General features: G+C 35.5%; 1 protein-coding gene across 2 annotated transcripts in view; it reads left to right on the top strand.

Annotated features, from left to right (window-relative positions):
* The window catches only part of USP6NL (USP6 N-terminal like), a 245819-nt gene that overhangs the window by 204219 nt on the left and 20203 nt on the right, over positions 1-21397 (top strand). For both annotated transcript variants that reach the window (XM_066385003.1, XM_066385004.1), the window contains exons 7-14: positions 1475-1582; positions 7607-7716; positions 9850-9898; positions 11737-11857; positions 15188-15282; positions 16147-16212; positions 16304-16403; positions 19673-19825. In XM_066385003.1, coding sequence (XP_066241100.1) covers positions 1475-1582; positions 7607-7716; positions 9850-9898; positions 11737-11857; positions 15188-15282; positions 16147-16212; positions 16304-16403; positions 19673-19825 — 802 coding nt within the window. The remainder of the gene's footprint in view (positions 1-1474; positions 1583-7606; positions 7717-9849; positions 9899-11736; positions 11858-15187; positions 15283-16146; positions 16213-16303; positions 16404-19672; positions 19826-21397) is intronic.

Below are 21397 nucleotides of genomic sequence, written 5' to 3'. Positions count from 1 at the left end.
GGGGCTTGGGGACCACTGCTCTACAGCATCATTCATTTTAAACCGTATAATCAGAGTTTCTTATGCTACATTAGGTCTGGGTTACTGAAGCATTAGTTTTTAAAAATCTAAGAAGTGTGTCGTGGTAGAAGGTAAAGGTTTTCTTATTCACTCATAGTTCACCAACAATTCAGTTATTAGAACTTGCTTCTTATTTTCTTAGCCATACTGTTTAAATATCTTATTGTGATTCATAAAGGTAATTATGCATCTATCCTTACCTCACTCCTTAAGGTTTCTGCCATAATTTGTTTAATCATTTTCACATCTGCTTATAAGTTTCCAAGTTTTATTATGCAAACTTTATAATGACTATAATAGGTTTGTATGTTATTTTGAGTAATTAGCTTTGAGGAAAAAGATATAATTACAAGATGGAGAAGTATATCAAGTCTTAAGATTCTTATGGATTAGCAGTATACTTTCAAGTAACCAGAGAGTTGATGATTATTTATATGACACATAGACACAGACAACAATGTGGTGTTAGCCAGAGGGAAAGGGGGTGAGGTAGGCGAAGATGGGCAAAGTGGAGAAAATGGGGATGGGGAGAGACTGCTTGGGACGGTGGGTGCATGATGCAGTATGCAGATCTCTACTGTTGAGTTGTACATGTGAAACCTGTACCACAATAAGTTCAGTTAAAAAATAAAAAATACATTTTATGATCTTGTAGAAAGAAAAAGAGTTGATACTGATATTTTATGGATAATTTCATTAAAAAATGATGGTATTCCTTTTTGATGGAAATTTATCACTATTTTTGTCTGATCAGATAGGATTGTTGTCATTAAGGAAAGAACAAAGGTTTTCCTGAAGAAATTATTAAGAAGTGAAAAGAGAAGAGGGAGAGTGTGTGGGGAGGAGGGGAGTGAAGATTGTGGGTAGAGTTAACTGAGGCTATGAGATAGGAGCATGCTGTGTTCTAGAGACCTGTAGTGGAAGTGAGCAGGTGGTGGCAAAGAGACTGGGGGTTAACAGCACTCTCTGTCCTCCATGAAGACACTTTGGGCACAGGCAACCTTTTTGCTATTTGGAGCCTCTTAGGTATATGGATTAAAAGGAAGAAAGTGTGTAACTGGTTAATTATATCAACAGGGAATTTGTAAATCAGATGTTCACAACTTTGAAAAAAGCACTGATTATACTTTCATGCCATTTAGGGAACACCTTATAATGAATGATAGGAAAACACTAATGTGCTAGGCATATTTAATGTTTTTCTTGTTTATTTTCTTCCTTTTTGCATATGTGTCTCCCTGTTAAGAACTGAAAAGTAGAGATGGTAGGAGCCACATGTGCCATGTTAAAATGCGTCATTAATTATCATGGATACTTTGAAAATGAAAGACTAACATATATTAATTATTTGATTTAAGGTAGCAGTTTGAGCTTTGGTCAGTTTGTAATTTCAATTTATGTTTCTTTTAAAAAGTTTCATAGGAGAATTTACAAAGGGATCCCACTGCAGCTCAGAGGTGAAGTCTGGGCTCTGCTTCTTGAGATCCCTAAAATGAAAGAAGAAACCAGGGACCTTTATAGTGTGAGTATCTGAAACCAACCTCGTATTTTGAAATTCAAAAGTAAAATCTATTTCTTTTAGAATTCAAGGTGATGTAAGATATTCATATCATCATTTGAAATTACATTAAAATGATATTACATTGGGTTTTATAGGCCTATTACCTGTTTTCTTGATTGTTTTGTTTATTGCAATCTACTTCCTAAATTTCAAACAAAATAATTCAGTGAAATATTTTCTGTATCAATCAGTATCAAGTGGTCTTCTTTTTCTTTCTTTCTTTTTTTTTCTTTCTTCTTTTCCAAGTGAAAGGAGGGGAGATAGACAGACTCCTGCATGTGCCCTGACTGGGATCCACCTGGCAACCCCCATCTGAGGCCAATGCTCTGCCCATCAGGGGCCATGCGTGTAACCTGGCTATTTTTAGTGCTTGAGGCTGCGGCTCCAAGGAGCCATTCTCAGAGCCCAGGGCTGATGTGTTTGGTCCAATTTAGCCATGGCTGCGGGAGGGAAAGAGAGAGAGAGAGAGAAGGCAGAGATGGGGAGGGGTAGAGAAGCAGATGGTCACTTCTCCTGTGTGCCCTGATCAGAATTGAACCCAGGACATCAACACGCTAGGTGATGCTCTGCCACTGGGCCAACTGGCCAGGACCTCAAGTACTTTTCAAATACGTGAAACAATCAGTCAATGTTGGGCCATATCCATAAGAAAAATTGACTATGACATGATTGTAGCTGTTTGTTTGCAGTGTAGTACGTATTAATAAAGAGATTTACAATATCACCTTTAGAGTTATGGAAAAATAATAGTAGAATTCAGTTTATCCAGCAACTGCCTGTATTACTGACTGTTTTCTTTCAAGTATGAAGAAGAAAAACTTTTCCTGAAGATTATTAGGGTATCTCTAGGTTTTATTATTTATTAATAAAAAGTTAAACTGTGACTCAGTAATCAATAATGTGCTCTTTAAATTACTTAATGCATTAGATTTATTTCTTTGTCATCTCAGCTATATCCCTTCAAAACCTAAATTTTATGTCAGTCTTCGAAAGGAGTAAGAACTTATATCTAAAAATCAGTTTAAAATATGTTCCCCAGGAAACGTCTAGAAATAGAATAAATTAGAATAAATGGAAAAAGAAATTATAATTTAAACCAATTTCAATTGTAAAAAGGGCTTTGGAATGCCCCTTTTATATTTTCTTTTTAATATACATAAAATTTCATCAAGAAAAGGTTATAAATGCTGATTAATTTAAATAATTACTTATTTTGTGTAAGGTTTTTAAATTAGCTGATTGAACCCTATGCAGACTATAAGTTTATGTATCATAAGTTTAGAATTTCAAATCATTTTAGATTGTTATTAAATATTTGCCTTTAGTGTCATAGTTGTACAGCCAGTGTTGAAAATTATGTCTGAGAGAACATATATAAACTCTAACCCCAGCCTTGGTGTGGTGAACACACAACACAGTGTACAGATGATGTGTTATAGAATTGTACACCTGAAACCTATATAATTTTATTAACCAATATCCTCCCAATAAATTCAGTTTTAAAAAAGGGAAAAAAATCTAACCCCAGCACCTCCTAAGTATACCTATCATGTGATATGTGCTCAGTAAATATTTGTTTAATAAAAGAAGTAAATTAGTTTTATTTAGCATGCTGTAGTCATTTCCTTGGGCTGACATAACCAAGTACCACAAACTGAGTGGCTTAAACAATGGAAATATATTTTCTCACAATTGTGGAGGGTACGGTCTGAAGTTAAGTGTCAGCAGGACCCTACTCTCTCTCAAGCTCTAGGGAAGAATCCTTTCTTGGTTCCTCCTAGATTCTGGTGTTTGCCAGCAGTCTTGCTATTCCTTGACTTGCATCGGCATCACTCTAATTTCTGCCTTCATCTTCACATGGCCTTCTTCTCTGTTTGTGTCTCTGTGTCTCTCCTTATAAGGATACCCATCATTGGATGTAGGGTCTATCCTAATCCAGAATGATCTCATCTTAGTTTGATTACATCTGCAAAGACCCTATTTCCAAATCAGGTCATATTCATCGGTTCTAGTTAAACATGAATTTTAGAGAGAAACTATTCAATCCAGTATAGATGCTAATATTATAACTGTGATTTTAAATTATATGTTAGACCTTTTCTACATAGAATAAGATTTTCTCAGTGACTGGTTAATAGGAGAGAACCATTTAGTAAAAACCAATCATACAGTAACAGCAACAAGAGAAATTACTTGTTCAAAAAAACTTACAAGCTTATAATTTTCAACACTATCATAAACATTATTTTAACTCTGAGTTTTCTCTTTCATCATTATTTAACCAAGTCTTATTTTTCTGGTCAGTCTTTCTTCCTCTTCCTTTGCAAAAGAGATATAAACTATTCTCCTCTGTTTGGAAATTTAGTAGAAATAAAACTATCTTAATCTATTAAAGTTTTTTCAGATCATTAAGATTGTCCGGGCTCCTGACCTGATGTTCTCATCTGTTCTTCTTTTAATTGTATCTCAACATTATATGTCTTATTTGGGGCTAGTGATATATCCTGCAGATGGTAGAGGTTCAGCCCATAGTGGTTAACAGCCTCATCTACAGCCTTAGTGGGGCTTAATAAACTTGTATACCAAACCCACACTGCTGATTTTTCATCTAAATGCTTTCCACAGTACTTCTGTCCTTAGTTTATAGGTTCATTAGATCCTATTTCATTAGATCCTATTTCTTCTAAATAAGATGTTTATTCTTCTATTATTGTGACGCTGCGGATCACAACCCACCCAGTCTCAGAGATAACTACAGAAGCTGCTATGTTTCATTAAAATGAGAAAAATGCTCAATTTCTTATATTCTGCACATTAACTGGTAAACATTCTAGGGCCTAAATAACCTTTCTGACCATTATTTTTATAACTGACTCAACTGGGCTTTGTTTCTATCATGAAGTGTTTTGTTGTTGTTGTTATGTTGGACTTTCTTCTTCTAGAGAAGCTAATATTACAGATATGTTTGGGTATTTTTCTCCCTTTCAACTAAATTTTATTTTAAGTTCTATTTTACCATGTTATGTCAAACATTTTCTGCGTTTCGAGTTGTTACAGTCTACCAATAAACATATAGAGTAACAGTTGAACCTGTTTACTTACCCACTTTTCTGCAGATATTTAAAGAATATATAAAGTTTATTATTTTTAAAGCTAAATTTTTGTAATGTCTTCTGGACCGAGTTATATCAGAACTAGCAACAATAATATTTTAGTGGTCATATGATTCCAATATAATGCTATAAGGATCTTCCTCTGTCTTTGGAGCTCTGAAGTATACTATGATTACCTTTTATGTTTTAAAAAGCTATAGAAGCTGATCTTCTCTGAGGTATACCTCAAAATACAAAACTACACATGCAAAACACTTAACATGCACCTGTCCAAGATAGCTCTCTTCTTTTCACTTAGCTTAAGTCAGGAATTAACAGTTATCCTTATATATGTGTGTTTTGGATTATTTTAGTAGAAATACATATTACCAGCAGATGGTAAATGGGTCAATATAACATATGCATTTAGATACATAAGCATGGGAGTATGAATTATATACATTTTAATCTCCAATCTGGTTAAACATGGATGATTAAACATACTCTTTAGAGCCTCTAAATTATGAAATGCCACTAACTTGACAGCAGAGAATGCAGGAAGAGTTATAAAGGCAAACTCACAAGGAAGAAAAAATAGAAGAGATAACAACTGCCAATTTTTGGAAATCAGAATTCAGACAAAACTTAGTAATTTTAGCGAACCCAAGAAAACTAATGGTAGGCGAACAGTGAGAAATTGGAGAAACACCTGATTTATATCTCACACTGTCCAAAAGTCTTTGAAATGCCAATTCCAGGTCCCTTTGGAAGAGGACGTGAAGCTAAAACCTGTAGAAGTGGTTAAAACTGTTGCAGAAGCAGTTAGAGCCCTTAAGTCCTTCCCCATCCTTGGCAGTTTGGCAATTTACTATTTGGAGAAGGTAAAATAGAGGGCCTCTGGGCTGGAGAGAACACAGATGCTGCTGAGGGTGGGCTGCTGGAATGAAAGCACAGAGGAATGAATATCCTGCATTTGGGGCATTGCAGCCTTTCCCTCCACTCAGCTCTTAGAACTTCAGCAGCTGGGCACTTGTCTCTGACAGGAGATCAGAAGAGCCTTTTCTTTCTTTCTTTTTTTTTTTTTTCAGAAGAGCCTTTTCTGAGTAACCTGACTAGCTTGAGAAAAGAAAACCAAAGATGCCGACTTAAGGGAAACCCCAGTGAAGCTGCCCAGCTGGTGAAGATGCAGTTGTGAATCCACACCTCTGGAATCCCCTTTCCACCAGCTTTTAGTCTCCTACTTTTAAATTAAGCAGACAACAAAGTATCACTGTTCATTTGAGGAAAGTAGCTAATATGAAAGGCAACTGAGAACAAGTGGAGAAAAGCAACTTGTAAGAAACAGACTATAGCACAAGGAGAAAACTTTGAAAATTCTCTCTTAATATCTTCAGAGGGTTAAAAATAGGCATTGCATCCATAAAACAAGTATAGGGTGCTATAAAAAGGAACATTTGAGAACAACAAAGAGTTTATGAATATAAAGATGATAATAGAAATGAAAGATCCTAGAGGAGGGTTTGAAAATATCACTTGAAGGAATTTTCTAGAAAGTAGGTTATAAAGTCAAAAGAGATGGAAAATAATATAGAGAAAATAAAAGAAAATTTAATCACAGCCCCAGAGATCTCACACTTAATAATACGAGTTCCAGAAAGAGAGAAATGGGACGTGGGAGGGGAGGCTGGAGAAGGCAACAAAGGAGTTACTGAAGAAAATTTTCAAAACTGAGATCTGTAAGAGTTTTTAAGATTGAAAAGATCCATGAAGTGACCAACCCTGTGGATTAAAATAGACCCAAGCCAAGCCGAGAAATGTGAAGTTTCAGACATGGAGAAAGAAACTCCTCTAAGCTTCTATAGAGAAAAAAACAGGCTTCACATAAGGAAACATGAATTAAATGGCAACACTGGAAATTAGAAGACAATGTTGAGCAAAAATATTTTCCAACTTACAATTCAAAATAGCCAAATAGTTAAGAGAGAAGGAAGCTACCAGAACATTTAAAGTTTCAAAAAATGTATCTTCCACACACCCTTTCACAGGAGCTAATGAAGAATGTGCTCTTCCAGAACTAGGGAGTTGACCGGGAAAGAAGATGTGGCATGCAGAAAACAGAGGACCCAGCCGAGGGAGGCCTCACAGACGGGGTAGGGAGACCCCAAGGTGCGGCAGCCCCAACCAGAGCAGGTCAAAAAGCTCTGGGAGAGCTGTCTGAAATAAGTTGAAATTGGGAGAATACCCCTTCTATTCGAACACCACCAGAAGAGATTTATGCATCTCTAACGTGTTTTTATGGTGTAGAAAAAGAGCAAATCAAGCAATAATGGAATGATCAGCTCCAAGGAAAACAAGAATATTGTGTTGAAAAGTAATATAGTGGACTGCGTGGCTCAGCTGTGAAGAGCTTTTATATAGACCTATCAATGCCGACTCTAAAAAGTTCTCTTCCAAAGTTATCATCTTCCTCTATTAATAGGCTAGGAGGAAGAGAGGTGATGGGAAAGGGGAAGGACGTGCGCAAGAGAGGCGGGGCACAAGTGAGAAACTTCTCATTGCATCTTCTTGTGTTGTTTTCATGTTTGAACCATGAGAATGATTTTCCTAAACCAAAAGAACTTATTTATTTATTTTTTAATTTATTTTTTTATTTTATTTTGTTTTAATTTTTTTTTATAAATAAATTTTTATTTTAATGGGGTGACATCAATAAATCAGGGTACATATATTCAAAGAAAACATTTCCAGGTTATCTTGTCATTTAGTTCCATTGCATACCCATCACCCAAAGAGAGATCCAAAAGAACTTTTTAAATGAGAATTATTTTACTATTTGTCATAGGCTTTTTGACAACTAATTTCCATAAAAATGTGGTTTTCCTTTTCTTTTCAGAAATTAAAACACAAAGCACGTGGTTGTTCACCTGATATCAGACAAATAGACCTTGATGTCAACCGCACATTTAGGGACCATATTATGTTTAGAGACAGATATGGTGTTAAGTAAGTAAAATTTAATATTATACAATGTAAATGACATTTATGAATAGCCTATATCAAAATATTTATTAACTTAAAATTTAAGTGTTTAGATAGTCTCATGAAGACTAATCTTCATTCAGGTCCTAAAGATTTAAGCTTTTGTGGATCATTTGGTCCATGTTGTGTGAAACTTAGGTTCAGATTTAACTTTAATTAAAAATTTTTTAACATAGTTGATGCTATAAAGTTGGTCAAGAATCATTTTATGATTTGTGTATTCTTAAAAATATGGAGATACTTTATTAAAAGAATTAGAAAAGAAATGAGAGATTATGTTGCTTTTGAGAACTGTGTGAGTAATAAATATATCCCTATAACCTTGACCTCATGTAGATGGAGCTAAAAAAAAAAGGGAAATAAATGAATGAAATGACTGACAATTTATGAATGAAAATATAAATTTGCTAACCTATGTATTGGTTAGGGTTTAATCTGAGAAACAGAAACTAGTAAGAGATACATATTAGAATTATTATAAGGATTTAGCTTACACAATTGTGGGGGTTGACTAGGCAAGTTCGAGATCCACAGAAGAAGCCATCAGGAAGTGCAGGCTGGGACTCTTGAGCATGAACTGAAGCTTTTGTCCCCAGGAGGGATATCTTCTTCAGGGAAGCCACAGATCTGCTCTTACAGCCTTTTAACTGATTGAATCAGACCCACCTAGATTACCTAGATGATCTCCCTTACTTAAAGTCAACTGATTTTAGATTTTAATCACATGTACAAAGTACCTTCTTTATAGCAATGCCTAGATTAGTATTTGAATAAATGAGTATTGTGCCCTAGTTAAATTATCAAAGCTGACCATCCTAGTCAATTCTTGTTAATTTAATTTCCAAAGACAATAACAAAGTTATACTTTGGCCCAACTGTTCTGCTGATGACTGAATATGTTCACCCTTTCCCCACAACAGGATGCATGTTCACTGTTCTGCTTTGATATTTTATAAGCTAATTACTGTGATATAAAGTTAACTATTGTTAATATAGCTAATGTAAGATAATAAGGGAAAAGAGAAGGAAGAAAACATTTTTAACATATATACAAACATATACCAAAATAAGAAAGAAATACTCATTTAGAGTCATTCATTCCTGCAATTGGGCACGTGGTCATAGCTGGTTTATAACTGCTTTCCACTGCCCGTCACATACTTCCTTCGGCCTCAGGAGTGCCTCCACTAGTTGTGCTTCTATACCTGGTGGGGTGACCTAAACCATTGTTCCTTAAGGATCTGGACTGTTCGCATTCTAGCCTGAATTGGATTGTTGAAGTTTTCTATTGACTTTAATCACTGTTTTTGGTGATGCTAAGAGATACCCTAAGCGTTCTCTGGTATTTTAGACATACTCTTCCTTACGTCTATTGTATAGTAGCAACTCAATTTCCCCTTAATAATCGGGATCAATCACACCACCCAATACAGTTACCTTTTTCTTTGCCTGTTGATTCAGAAGCATGAGGAGCCCAAAGTGTCTGGGTGGCAGTCTCAGCTCCCAGTTCAGTGGAATTATTATTGTGTTTTCTGGTAGAAGCCTTCCTCTCTTTGACTTCCAGAAAGCCTAACGTTGATGGGAAGGGAGACAACCTTTTTGCTAGTGGAATTCCAGAGAGAATAGTGGGTGGAGCCCTCCCCATTTTCACTCCTGAATCATGGCTACAGGAGAGGCAGCACCATGTATCAGAGGCTGATTTGGAGCATATGCAGCCTCCTGGAAGACGTTGCCCAGCGTACAGGTATTAGACCTCGCTGGGATCATAACCGAGGCCATTCCTTAGTTCATCAAGCCAGTTGCTTCCATGGGGATGATTTTTATAGTAAGAATAGTTCAATGAAAGAAGGCAACAGTTTAAGAAATTGTGAAGCCTTTTGTGTTTTTTGGTATAAGTTCTATCAAAATGAATGTTATCTAACCTCAAATTTATACCATATAGAGTATTGTCAAAATTTGAGCTTGGGATCATTTCTGTATTATAATAATAGTTCTATCTGGATTATCTATTTTCAGTCAACCTGTTTTTATAAGTTTATAATTTGTGGAATGTGTGAAATAACTAAGTTGTGTTCAATATGAATTCCTTTGCTCTAGGCAACAGTCCCTGTTCCATGTTCTTGCTGCTTACTCTATTTATAATACGGTAAGTGGGAATGTGCCTGCCCATAGCTGTTTGAGGTGTATTCTGAGGACCTAGAGCAGTGGTCCCCAACCCCCAGTCCATGGACCGGTACCGGTCCCTGGGCCATTTGGTACCAGTCCGCAGAGAAAGAATAAATAACTTACATTATTTCCATTTTATTTATATTTAAGTCTGAACAATGTTTTATTTTTTAAAAATGACCAGGTTCCCTCTGTTACATCCGTCTAAGACTCACTCTTGACGCTTGATCAGTCACGTGATACATTTACCTGTCCCACCCTAAAGGCCGGGACATTAAACCAGTCCGTGGCCCAAAAAAGGTTGGGGACCACTGACCTAGAGGACCTTTCAGCACTCCCTTCCTAACAAGGCTTTTTTGGGCTGAGTTTCTTCATCTCAGGACTAGATGGTCTTCACAGTCTTTGAGGTCTGTGGATCCCTTCAGGGCTCCTTGTAGTAATCCTGAGTCTGAGAGCAAAGCTGATTTGGAAGTGGGAAAGACCCCAGCACATCAGTAAATCTCACTTTTGCTCTCTTTCTCCAGACTGTTTGGTTTGTTATTCTCATGTTTGTTTAATTTTGTTTTTATGTTAAGCAAATAGGACTGGGAATGAGCAGGGCTAGAAGGACAGGAGGTTGGTAGATTAATTTTTGATTTACATTTTATTCATTCAGTGATGTTCAACTAGAATACTGCCTCTGCCTCCTTGCTATTTCCAAGAGTAGGCTATGACTAACCTTTCAGGTAATGGGACATGTTATTCTTTAGGTATTTGTCACTCTGTGGGGAGATGATAATTTGGAGATCAATTAGGGTTGAACCTAATTTGGATGTTAAATAAATGCTTGTTGATTAGGTTTCAGGGAGGACAGCCTTGAACCTTGATATGTGTAATTTCTATTGTAATGAAAACCTTTGAGTTACAAGGGACAGAAATTCTCAAACTAGGGCAAATTAAAAAGGCGCTTATTAGGAGGCTTCTCATAGAAATGAAACAATAGTTGGGCCTTATGGGAACTGGAGCTGCCTTCAGTGAGAAAGAGCTACACTTTTATTTCTTCCGCTTGGGGATCATGCTGACTCTGATTATCTCTGTAAACTATTTATTCTAATATTTCTTTCTCCAGATTGCTTCTTTGCCTACATATCAGTTTTTTCATGGCTAAAATTACACCCATAAACACACCATAACCACTCTATTCAGAGTATAAGCCACCATCTAATTACAGTCTCTGTGGTTCTATTCAGATTTCCTAGAAAGAGTTTGTGATCAGCCAGTGCAGCCAATTAATTGGTCCGCTGGGGTCAGGTGTCCTCTTCTGCTCCATTAGTTTTGGTTCATGTACCACCACCATGAATGCCTAAGGCCACTTTATGAGCAGGGAACATGGGGAGAAAGGGCACAAGATGGGTGGGTGTCTACAAATGCCAGTACATAAAGGTCCAGAAATCCAGAGGAGGCCAGACAGTGAATTGGGAACTGTAGGAGGAGAGAGATTTGCCAGCATCTGAGTAAAGAAGAGGAATATTGAGCTTGGAACCAAAAAGAAAAAAGAAACTGTTAATGCTCTTTACAAAAAGTACAACAATATTGAACAGGGGACAATAAAAATACATTTAGGTTTAGACTTTGTTCACACCTCTACATTTATTCTTGAACACAATTTTTAGTATGTGATTCAGTGCTATGAAGATTTTAATATTTTTTGTAGAATTGCTCATTCAATAATGTATTTAAGCATTTTCTGATTATTTTATGGGTCAGGTTTTTATATGTGCATATGCATGTAATTTGATCTTAAAACCCCCAGTTTCTTTGTTCTCATTGACTCTTCAGGAAGTTGGATACTGTCAGGGGATGAGCCAGATCACTGCTTTGCTCCTTATGTATATGAATGAAGAAGATGCCTTCTGGGCCCTGGTCAGACTCTTCTCAGGCCCCAAACATGCCATGCATGGTAAGAGCCCCAGGGTTTCTCAGAAACAATAAGCAAAAGGGGAGATAAAAGGTAAATTAAAGCAAAGTCAAACTATGGAAGATACTTGGTAGAGTTAAGTACAAAAACTTACTGTCTAGGTGCTTGTTCAGTTAACTGGTGTTTGTTACTAAATTTTTATTTCATTCTCCTTTATTTAACTCTTCTCCGTCTTTTTGTTCACACTTATATTTCTATATTTACCCCAGAGTATATTGTTGGCATTTAAAAATTCTTTTCTTACTTGCTCCCCCAATGAGAAACTAATTTGGGTTTGTAGGAATTTAGGAAAAGCTGTATTATTGGGAGAAATGAACTTTGATCAAAACTTTTAGACAGTCTTGTAATTATCATTTCAGTGAACTGTTTATTATTGACTGAATATTGTGGTATATAACTTTTTGTCCAAGACTATTCATTGAAAAATGATTCTTAAGATGTTTAAAGAAAAGATACATAATAATTAAGTAGTTTCATGTAACAAGTGGGTGTCTTAGTTCTTTTTTTTTAGCAAGAGAGAGAAACGGACAGGGACAGACAGGAAGGGAGAGAGATGAGAAGCATCAACTCATAGTTGTAGTACCTTAGTTGTTCATTGATTGCTTTCGCATATGTGCCTTGACTGGGGAGCTCCAGCTGAGCCAGTGACCCCTTGCTCAAGCCAGCGACCTTGGGCTTAAGCCAGTGACCAGGGGGTCATATCTACGATCCCACGGTCAAGCTGGCAACCCTGTGCTTAAGCCAGGGATTTTGGGGTTTGGAACCTGGGTCCTCAGCATCCCAGGCTAACAATCTGTCCACTGTGCCACCACCTGGTCAGCTGGTATCTTAGTTCCTTTAGTCATAAAATTGATTTCATTTTACATAGAAGGCTGGTAACATATTCTGGGTACTTTTTTTGGTTTTCAAATTAAATTGATTTTAATAACCATGTCCTTATACAATGAACTTTACTTAAGAATTTGGGTTACAGCTTGTCTTGGAAATCAAAGTGATATTTGTCCATATAATGCAAAATTACTTTTCCAGTGCCATCCACCTAATAATACCAAATTAAAAACAAAATCTAACAAATCATTATTGTTTTTTATTCTTTTCCAAGTGAGAGGAGGGGAGATAGACAGACTCCTGCATGCTCCCCAACCAGGATCCACCTGGCAAACCCTGTCTGAAGCCTGTGCTCTGTCCATCTGCAGCCATGCTCTCAAACAAGCTCATTTTAGTGCCTGAGATGAGGCTCCATGTAGCCATCCTCAGTGCCTAAGGCTGATGCACTCACACCAATCGAGCCATAGCTGCAGGGGGGGGGGGGAGAGAAAGAAAGTAGAGAGGGAGGGATGGAGAAGCAGATGGTCATTTCTCCTGTGTACCCTGACCAGGAATCGAACCCAGGACATTCACATACCAGGCCAGTGCTCTACCATTGAGCCCACCAGCCAGTATAAGAGTGGGCCCTGTAAGCTCTGTTTGTGACTATTTAAACTTTATGTTATTGGGAGCCTGACACATGTTTAAAGGATATATTAACATTTTCAAAATCATGACCTTCCATAGCTTACAGTTTATTAAATCTCATGTTTTACCATGTGGTTTTTGTGGGGTATTTTGTATGTGTGTGTAATCTATGCGTGCATGCATGTGTGCGTGCCTGTGTTTTAAATAAATACTATCTTTATAATAACTGTTTCTAGACACTTTGCACCCCATGAATAGACTCCAAAAGTGTGACATATTGTATTAAACTGCAATCCAACAGACAGTATCATTTTAAAAGCATCATGAAGAAAAGTATATGTCTTAATTTCACTTTACTATGGATGGTATTGCTGATATATGTTGAAGTACAATGGACTGTTATAATTTAAGTATATGTAATTATATATAGAAGATGTCCCATTTTAGGAAAGTCATTTCTTTGCCTTCATATATGAAAGTATCACTTATAAATATATACAATTGAGTGAAGGCTGAAGAGAATGAGATTTAATATAATCAAGTCTGGGATATCACTAAGGAGTGAAGAAGTATTAGGCATCATAGCTAGTATTTTATTGAAGGGCACTGCCTTTTTAAAAATCAGACTTCTGGAAATTCTTCCAATTCCCATTCCTATCAAATTGACCATGAAAGTGGTGCAGGTAGAGATGGATTTTTTAAAGAAATTATTTGACTGGAAAATATTACTAAGGGTGGAATAGAATCTCTGTCTGTGGAAATTTTTATATACACCTTAGAAAACTGAGAATTGGTTAAGAAATAGCCCTTCCCCAAAGATTATAGAGCAGTGTTTCCCAGGAGTGTGTAAGGAACACTTTGGGGAAACGTATTTTGTGAGGGGAAAAGGTCTCCAAGATCAGATAAGCCCGGAAGACTGAGTTAAACAAAGAAAAATGTTTCTTTAGTCTATAAAATAACTCAAACATTAAGAAGCTCGTATCCAAGAAGGGTGTATATAACAAAGAGCATTTCCCTGGATTTTTTTTTTAAAAAACATAGAATATCTATTAACATCTTTCAAAGTTACATAAAACTGAGGTTGTTAAATACGAATATGAAAAAATTATAACTCCATTAAGTATATATCCTTTTTACTGGATTGTGTAGATTATATGAAAGGAAACCTGTGAATAAAAAGATGTAAATTTTCATGAATTAAATATGCAAAAGTAATACCAACTTACTATTTAAAATTAGTTGCTGTCTAGAAATCTTATATAGCATATTAGATAATCAGTTGGGATAAAATACCATTTTTGATGTAACATTGATCACGTAGCGCCAGTATATTTTAGCTGCTGTTAAATAGTACTTATAGAAAGGTTTAAAAAGTGATAAAAACTTTGGAAGCATAATACTAATGAAATTGTTAGAGTAAACCTGAAAAAAGTAGTAAAATGTTTGTGTTATGTATTAGCAGTTAAACAAAATGACAAGGAATCAGAATTAGAATAAACTATAAAAATTTGCACGTTTAAATATAACCCACACTTTAAGAGAATAGTCTCAGTAAATGGCTTCAGTTTGTATTTTTTCTTGGCTTCTTAGTTTTTGTAATTCAGAAATATTCTGTCCTCTTTGATATTTTTTATAAGGTTATGTATGAGACCTTTAGAAAACAAATACTAGACTACAGATTTTATTAACCCAAGTTCATACACAATTATTTTTTTGGTGGGGAGGAAAAATATTTTGGTAACTTACAGGATATATTTTTTGTTGTTGACAGTTAAAAATGAAAGAAATGTTGTGTTTTAAAATAGGGATTTTTATTGGTCTTATTTAAGAAATATTATTCTTGTGTTTGTATTCTAGGCTTTTTTGTCCATGGTTTTCCTAAACTCTTGAGGTTTCAAGAACATCATGAGAAAATACTGAGTAAATTTCTGTCCAAGCTTAAGCAACATTTGGTAGGTAGCCGTGACATTGACTTACACTCACCTACCCCAAAAATAAAGTTAAAGGAATTGAGTACAGTCTTTGGTCCCAATTACCTTATTGATTTATAGTGTCCATTTCATTTACTATGCAGTTATAACTATCAGTTGTTTAAAGAATGTCGAATTTGTGATATTTAATGTTGCTGAACTCTCACGGCCCTAACTTAAATTTCTTTGAAGCTGATCTATAGAAGCAATACATCTTTTAAAGATAAATGATATTTCAGTAATTTTGAATATTGTTTTTATTGCACTAAAGGTATTTTAAGAGTCGTACAACTCATCCTTAGTTAACCATATATACACTCTGCGATAAAACACAGTAGTTGAATACTGTATTTCCCATGTATAAGACGCACCTTTTTGGGGGGAAAAATTGGGAACTAAAAATTGGGTGCGTCTTATTCAGTGGTTGTGGCATTTCAAATGCCATAGATGGGACTGAGGATGAGGCAATATATGAGGACAGTGATTCGTCATCAGACACAGATGAGGACAAGCTAATGGATGGGAGTTTTGACAGTGATGAGTTATATGAATTTTATGATGAATAAAACTTGAGTTCAATAACTTTATGTAATACATTTTTTTTCAAATTTTGGGCCTCCAAATTAAGGTGCATCTTATACCTGGGAATGCCTTATACTTGGGGGAATACAGTAGTTGAGTAAAGCAGAGATACTCCAGCAGTATGAAAAAAAGATTTGTACTGACGTGGCTTTATGTTTAGCTTTGACAGCTGCCTCCTCGAGCCCTCCTGACTTTTAGTGTTGTACATCATATTTTGCTTGCTACAACACAGAAATTATGAAGTCTTTGTTGTTGTTTTTTCAGGATTCTCAAGAAATCTACACAAATTTTTATACAATGAAATGGTTTTTTCAATGTTTCCTTGATCGTGTGAGTATTTATTTACAAAACCCAATCATAAAATTATATATCCCAGACAGGGCAAACTATTAATCTTATTTCTGTTTTGTTTTTAATATAGACTCCCTTTACACTAAACCTCAGAATATGGGATATCTACATCTTTGAAGGAGAACGAGTTCTTACTGCTATGTCTTATACAATCTTAAAATTACACAAAAGTAAGAAAACATTTAACTATAAATATTTCACAGAAATCTAATCATGTTAACTCTGATTGCTCATTTCCCACTCAACTTCATTTTATTTTAATAGTGAGTTTAAAATATTTCTGAAAATCAGTGAAGGAATTATCTTCAATTGGTAATTTATTTCAATTGGTTCTTACGTCTAAAAGCTTACTTTATTGCAAAGACCTTTGATTCTTTTTTTCACTTTCATACTTAAACAGTAGAATGCAGTGTGCTGGTTTTGCTAATGATATTAATCTGATTAAGTGTTTGTTTCTACTTTTCATCAGTCTGAATCTCGGCTTTGTAATAGAAAAAGAGAGATACCAAAGAAACTAGGCTTCTTAGTTAAAAGGTCTAGACTCGCAGGGGTCTCAAACTCGCGGCCCGCTGAACAATTTTGTGCGGCCCGCAGACTAATCCACGAAGTTCAAAATATTTTTAAATGGAAAGAACAAGAATATGTTTAAATATTTTGAACTTCGTGGATTAGTCTGCGGGGCCGCACAAAATTGTTCAGCGGGCCGCGAGTTTGAGACCCCTGGTAGAGAGAACATTTCCCATTGCTATTTCCTTTATCCAGGAAGAAAGCATCCAGCTCCCAAGTGTAGATTGGAGATGGGAAACCTTCAGCTCATCTCTCTGCCTGACTGCATTGTGGCCTCTGGGGCAATACGTTCTACGTCTGTATTTGTCTAAATGCAACAAGGCTTTAAAAAGTTTGCAGCTGCAATATTTCAAGGGCTCTATAAATTTGATGTTCTGTGCCTTATTTTAAATTAAGAAATGAGAGTTTTTCTTTATGAAATGAAGAACCTTATTCATCTTAATGTTGCAATTCAACCTTAAAAAATTTGTGACTCCTTTTGTAACTATGCAAAGAAGAGAATAACTGAAAGCTTTAGAATTGCGTGTGCACTTTTAATGAGGCCACGCAGCCCAGTTCACAAGTTCATTGTATTCAGCTCTCTTATGTTGTTCTCGAGTGATTCATCTGTTCAGCTTCCCAACTAAATTATAATCTAATTGAGTATTTAGAGTCATGTTTTGTAGTTTTTTCCCTGCTGTGCTTGGCATCATTATAAGTACATGTTAGGTAATTGAATATAAGGTTATTTGAGGCCCTGGCCCAATAGCTCAGTTGGTTGGAGTGTTGTCCCAATATGCCAAGGTTATGAGTTCAATGCCCGGTCAGGGCACATACAAGAATCAATCAATGAGGGCTTGCTAAGTGAAATAACTTAGTCTCTCTCCCTCCTTCTTTTTTCCTCTCCCTCTCTTATTCTCTCCCTCTCCCATTCTCTCTAAAATCAATTGATAAGTAAAGGTTTAAAGCATATCTATTTTAAAAAATAAGATTTTTTAATTGCTTACCTTGAAATGCACGGACTTCATGAGCGCCAGATTATCTAAACCAGTGGTAGTCAACCTGGTCCCTACTGCCCACTAGTGGGCGTTCCAGCTTTCATGGTAGGCGGTAGCAGAGCAACCAAAGTATAAATTAAAAGATAGATTTTACTTTAGTAAATTGTTTTATAAAGATTTATTCTGCCAAACTTAGCGAAAATCCGACATAAAGTACTTGGTAACTAATTATTATTATATGCCTTAACTTTCTGTAACTCTGCTTTATAAATTTTATAAAGTAAAGTTACTTCCCTACTTTATAAATCACCATTACTGTGGAACCGGTGGGTGGTTAGAAAATTTTACTACTAACAGAGATACAAAAGTGGGCGGTAGATATAAAAAGGTTGACTACCCCTGATCTAAACTTTAGACAGGAATGAAAACTCCCTTTCAAAGCACATTTGTGTGATTTACTCTGAAAGAAAAGGATTCAGAAGTGTTGTGGTTTGTTTCTCTTACATCCAAATCCTTACTCCTCCAACCCAACACACAAACCAGAGCACCAAATAAAACAATTGACAATGAATTGTCTCCAAGACTGTTATAGAACCAGAGGAAGTCAGTCAATCTCTCGGAATGTCTCTCAGTTTTCTCTCACCTCTCCTCTTTCCTCTCCCAGGATGATGAACTGACCAAGAAGATATAGAACAGAAATATACTTTTTGTTAAGATATATACTTATTGTGTCCCCTAAACATGAGGAGTAGAACCTTGATGTTCTGTTTCTCTATCACTCTCTTCTGCCTCTTAAAGTCTGCTTTACTTACATAACTCAATTAATTTTGACAAGTGAAAGATTTCTTCACCCTTTGTAAGTAAATTTTAAATGTCACAATTGCCTTTTATGCTATAATTTCATTAGTCTAAAGCTTTGGGATGAAGTGTGTCTGCTGCTGTGTATTTTTCTTAGGAAGAGAAAGCGCAAATACTTAAAGGTGATGGACTTCATAAACTGTGTCTGGGCCCCTTAACGGATAGTTAGCTGAGGCTTCCAAGATTTTCTCTTCATTATTTTCTGATTGCCTTTCAATATTAAGAGACATTGTTATTGGTGGTACACCTCACAGTGGTTTTAAATAGTAAAAAAAAAAAAAAAAAAGAAAGAAAAAAAAGGGAAGAACCTAAATGCCCAGTATTAAAAGTTATAGTGCATACATAAAACAGACTTTTGGTAGTTATTAATAATGATGGTGTGAAACTATACTTGTGGAAATAAGGAATATCAGTGATACACCTGATTGGATGGGGAAAAACCAAGGAGATGAATAACATGGAAAGTGTAATTTACTTTTTAAATCAATACACATGTATACATGTTGTCTTTTAGGGCAGTCACTAATGGGATCTTAGCTGATTTTTACTTTCTTTTTTGTATCTGTAATTTGAAGTTTTCCAATAAATTAATTTTTTAAGTGGAACTATAAATAAAATTAGTAATACAGATTTTTTTGAATTTCTGAAACAGTAAAAATACAGACCTAAAAGTGGATTTGGAGCTCCGTGTCAATAAAACAGAAAGTGCTTATGTCATATTAGGTGGTCTATGTCTATTGTATCTAAGAAACTCTTTCTCTAGGTTAGTATTAATGCCTAGCTGTGGTTATTCTTAAACCAATGAGAAGGTATTTAGTAGTCTTCACCTCCCCATCCCCACTATTAGAGTACCTACTTTTCTCTGCGATTGCTTTAATATCAGAAAATATTTTTATCAGACTGAGTTTCAGTGATAGTCACAATACTATATTTAATTTGTTTTTTGTGCCCTTTTAAAAAAAACACACCAGAATGGAATACATTCTTCTCAACCTAAAGTAGCTGTTGACATATTTATTTCTCTCATCCTTTCTTAGAACATTTAATGAAATTGTCTATGGAAGAACTTGTAGAATTTCTTCAGGAGACCTTGGCAAAGGATTTTTTCTTTGAAGATGACTTTGTAATAGAGCAACTTCAGATTTCTATGGCAGAACTAAAGCGGGCAAAACTAGACCTTCCAGAACCTGGTAAGAAATATCCAGATACTTTATTCTCAATTATAATTGAAATTGGAAGATAAAGCACAATTAACATGGGCCATTTCTATTTCAAAACATTAGCATGCTTGTGATGACATAATGTAAATCAGTGTTTTACCAGCTGTTTGTAACTTTATTCTCATTTGAAGAAAAAGCAAATAAGTATATTAATTAAATCTGCCTCGCCTAATAGAATAACTATACTATCCCTACTTAAATTTAGAAAGTTTGATTGACAAGTAATATTGTTCAACAGAAGTAACCATGCAGTTTTAAATTAGCTTAATAATGAGCACCTCATGTGTAAAAGGAGGAATCTCAGTCTTTTCTAAGATGTTTTTACTGGGAAATGGTAGAATGAGATGGAGAGTGGAGCCAGGGGAAAAGGGAGAGAGATAGATAAAGAAGACCAGAAACACTGGTCTTGCTCTGATCATACTGGCAGTTTAGGTTGAATGTAGTCAGGTGGCTATGGAGTGCTGTCTTTCATCTAGACTTCTGCTGCAGCGTTGACCTTTTGGACTTTTTTCCCCGCAGTCTGCCTATAATTATCCTCTTTACGTTGTTGTAAGAAAAATGGGACGTGAAGATAATTAAGTGGACATTATAACAAGTAATTTTAGCATCACATATATAGTTTTAAAAACCTTTGTGAGTGTCCCTGGCTAGATGGCTCAGTGAATAGAGCATCATCCTTACGTGCTGAGGTCACAGTTATTTGTGGTCAAGGCACGTAGCAGAAGCAACCAATGAGTGCACAACTAAGTGGGACAAGTTGACACTTCTCTCTCTCGCTCTCTCTGTCTGCCTGTCTCTCAAATCAATAAAAAAAAAATTTAAAAAAGAAAAGAAAAATTACATGAGCACGTTATTTCTGCCTGGCTCTTCATGTACTGCATCAGTAGGAACCCTAACCCTCACCAGTGATGTGTGCTAAGCCTGATTGTAGACTCATGCAAACACATGACAGTACTGTTAAAGTTTTCATTTCTCTGCTGGTTGGATAGAATATTTCATTGTTGTTTTGATTTGCATTTTCTTTCATTTCTATCAAGTATCTTATATATTAATTGGGTATTTTCTTTCTCTTTTTGTAAACTTACCTGTTGATCTGCCCATTTTTCTATTGGCCTATCTTGATAAGTTAAGGAGATTAGCTCATTTAATATATGTGTGGCAGATGCTTTTCATAGAGAATTTTTAAAAATTACTGTTTTTTTTTAATGGCATCTTTTGTGTCTTATGTGAAGGATTTTCTACATGCTGAATGCAAACTTATTTTTCTTATCCATATTTGCTCTTATAACTTAATATGTTTTTACTTTTTATGCTTAAATCCCATCTAGAATTACTTTTTACTTAAAGGAGAATGTAAGGACTCAGTTTTGCTCATAGTATAACTAACTAGCCATGTAGCTTAACTGCCTCTTATGATTTGAGATTTCATCTTTGTCATGTAATAAAGTCCCAAAAGTGTCTTATCTTAGCATTTTATTCTGTTCCATCGATCTCAACATTTCTAATGACAATTTTAATTTTTTATTTTTTATTTATTTTACA

This window comes from Saccopteryx leptura, chromosome 5 (genome assembly GCF_036850995.1).
Source record: "Saccopteryx leptura isolate mSacLep1 chromosome 5, mSacLep1_pri_phased_curated, whole genome shotgun sequence".
Taxonomy (NCBI): Eukaryota; Metazoa; Chordata; class Mammalia; order Chiroptera; family Emballonuridae; genus Saccopteryx; species Saccopteryx leptura.
Note: the sequence above shows the minus strand (reverse complement) of the source record. Positions and strands in the feature narration are given on the sequence as shown.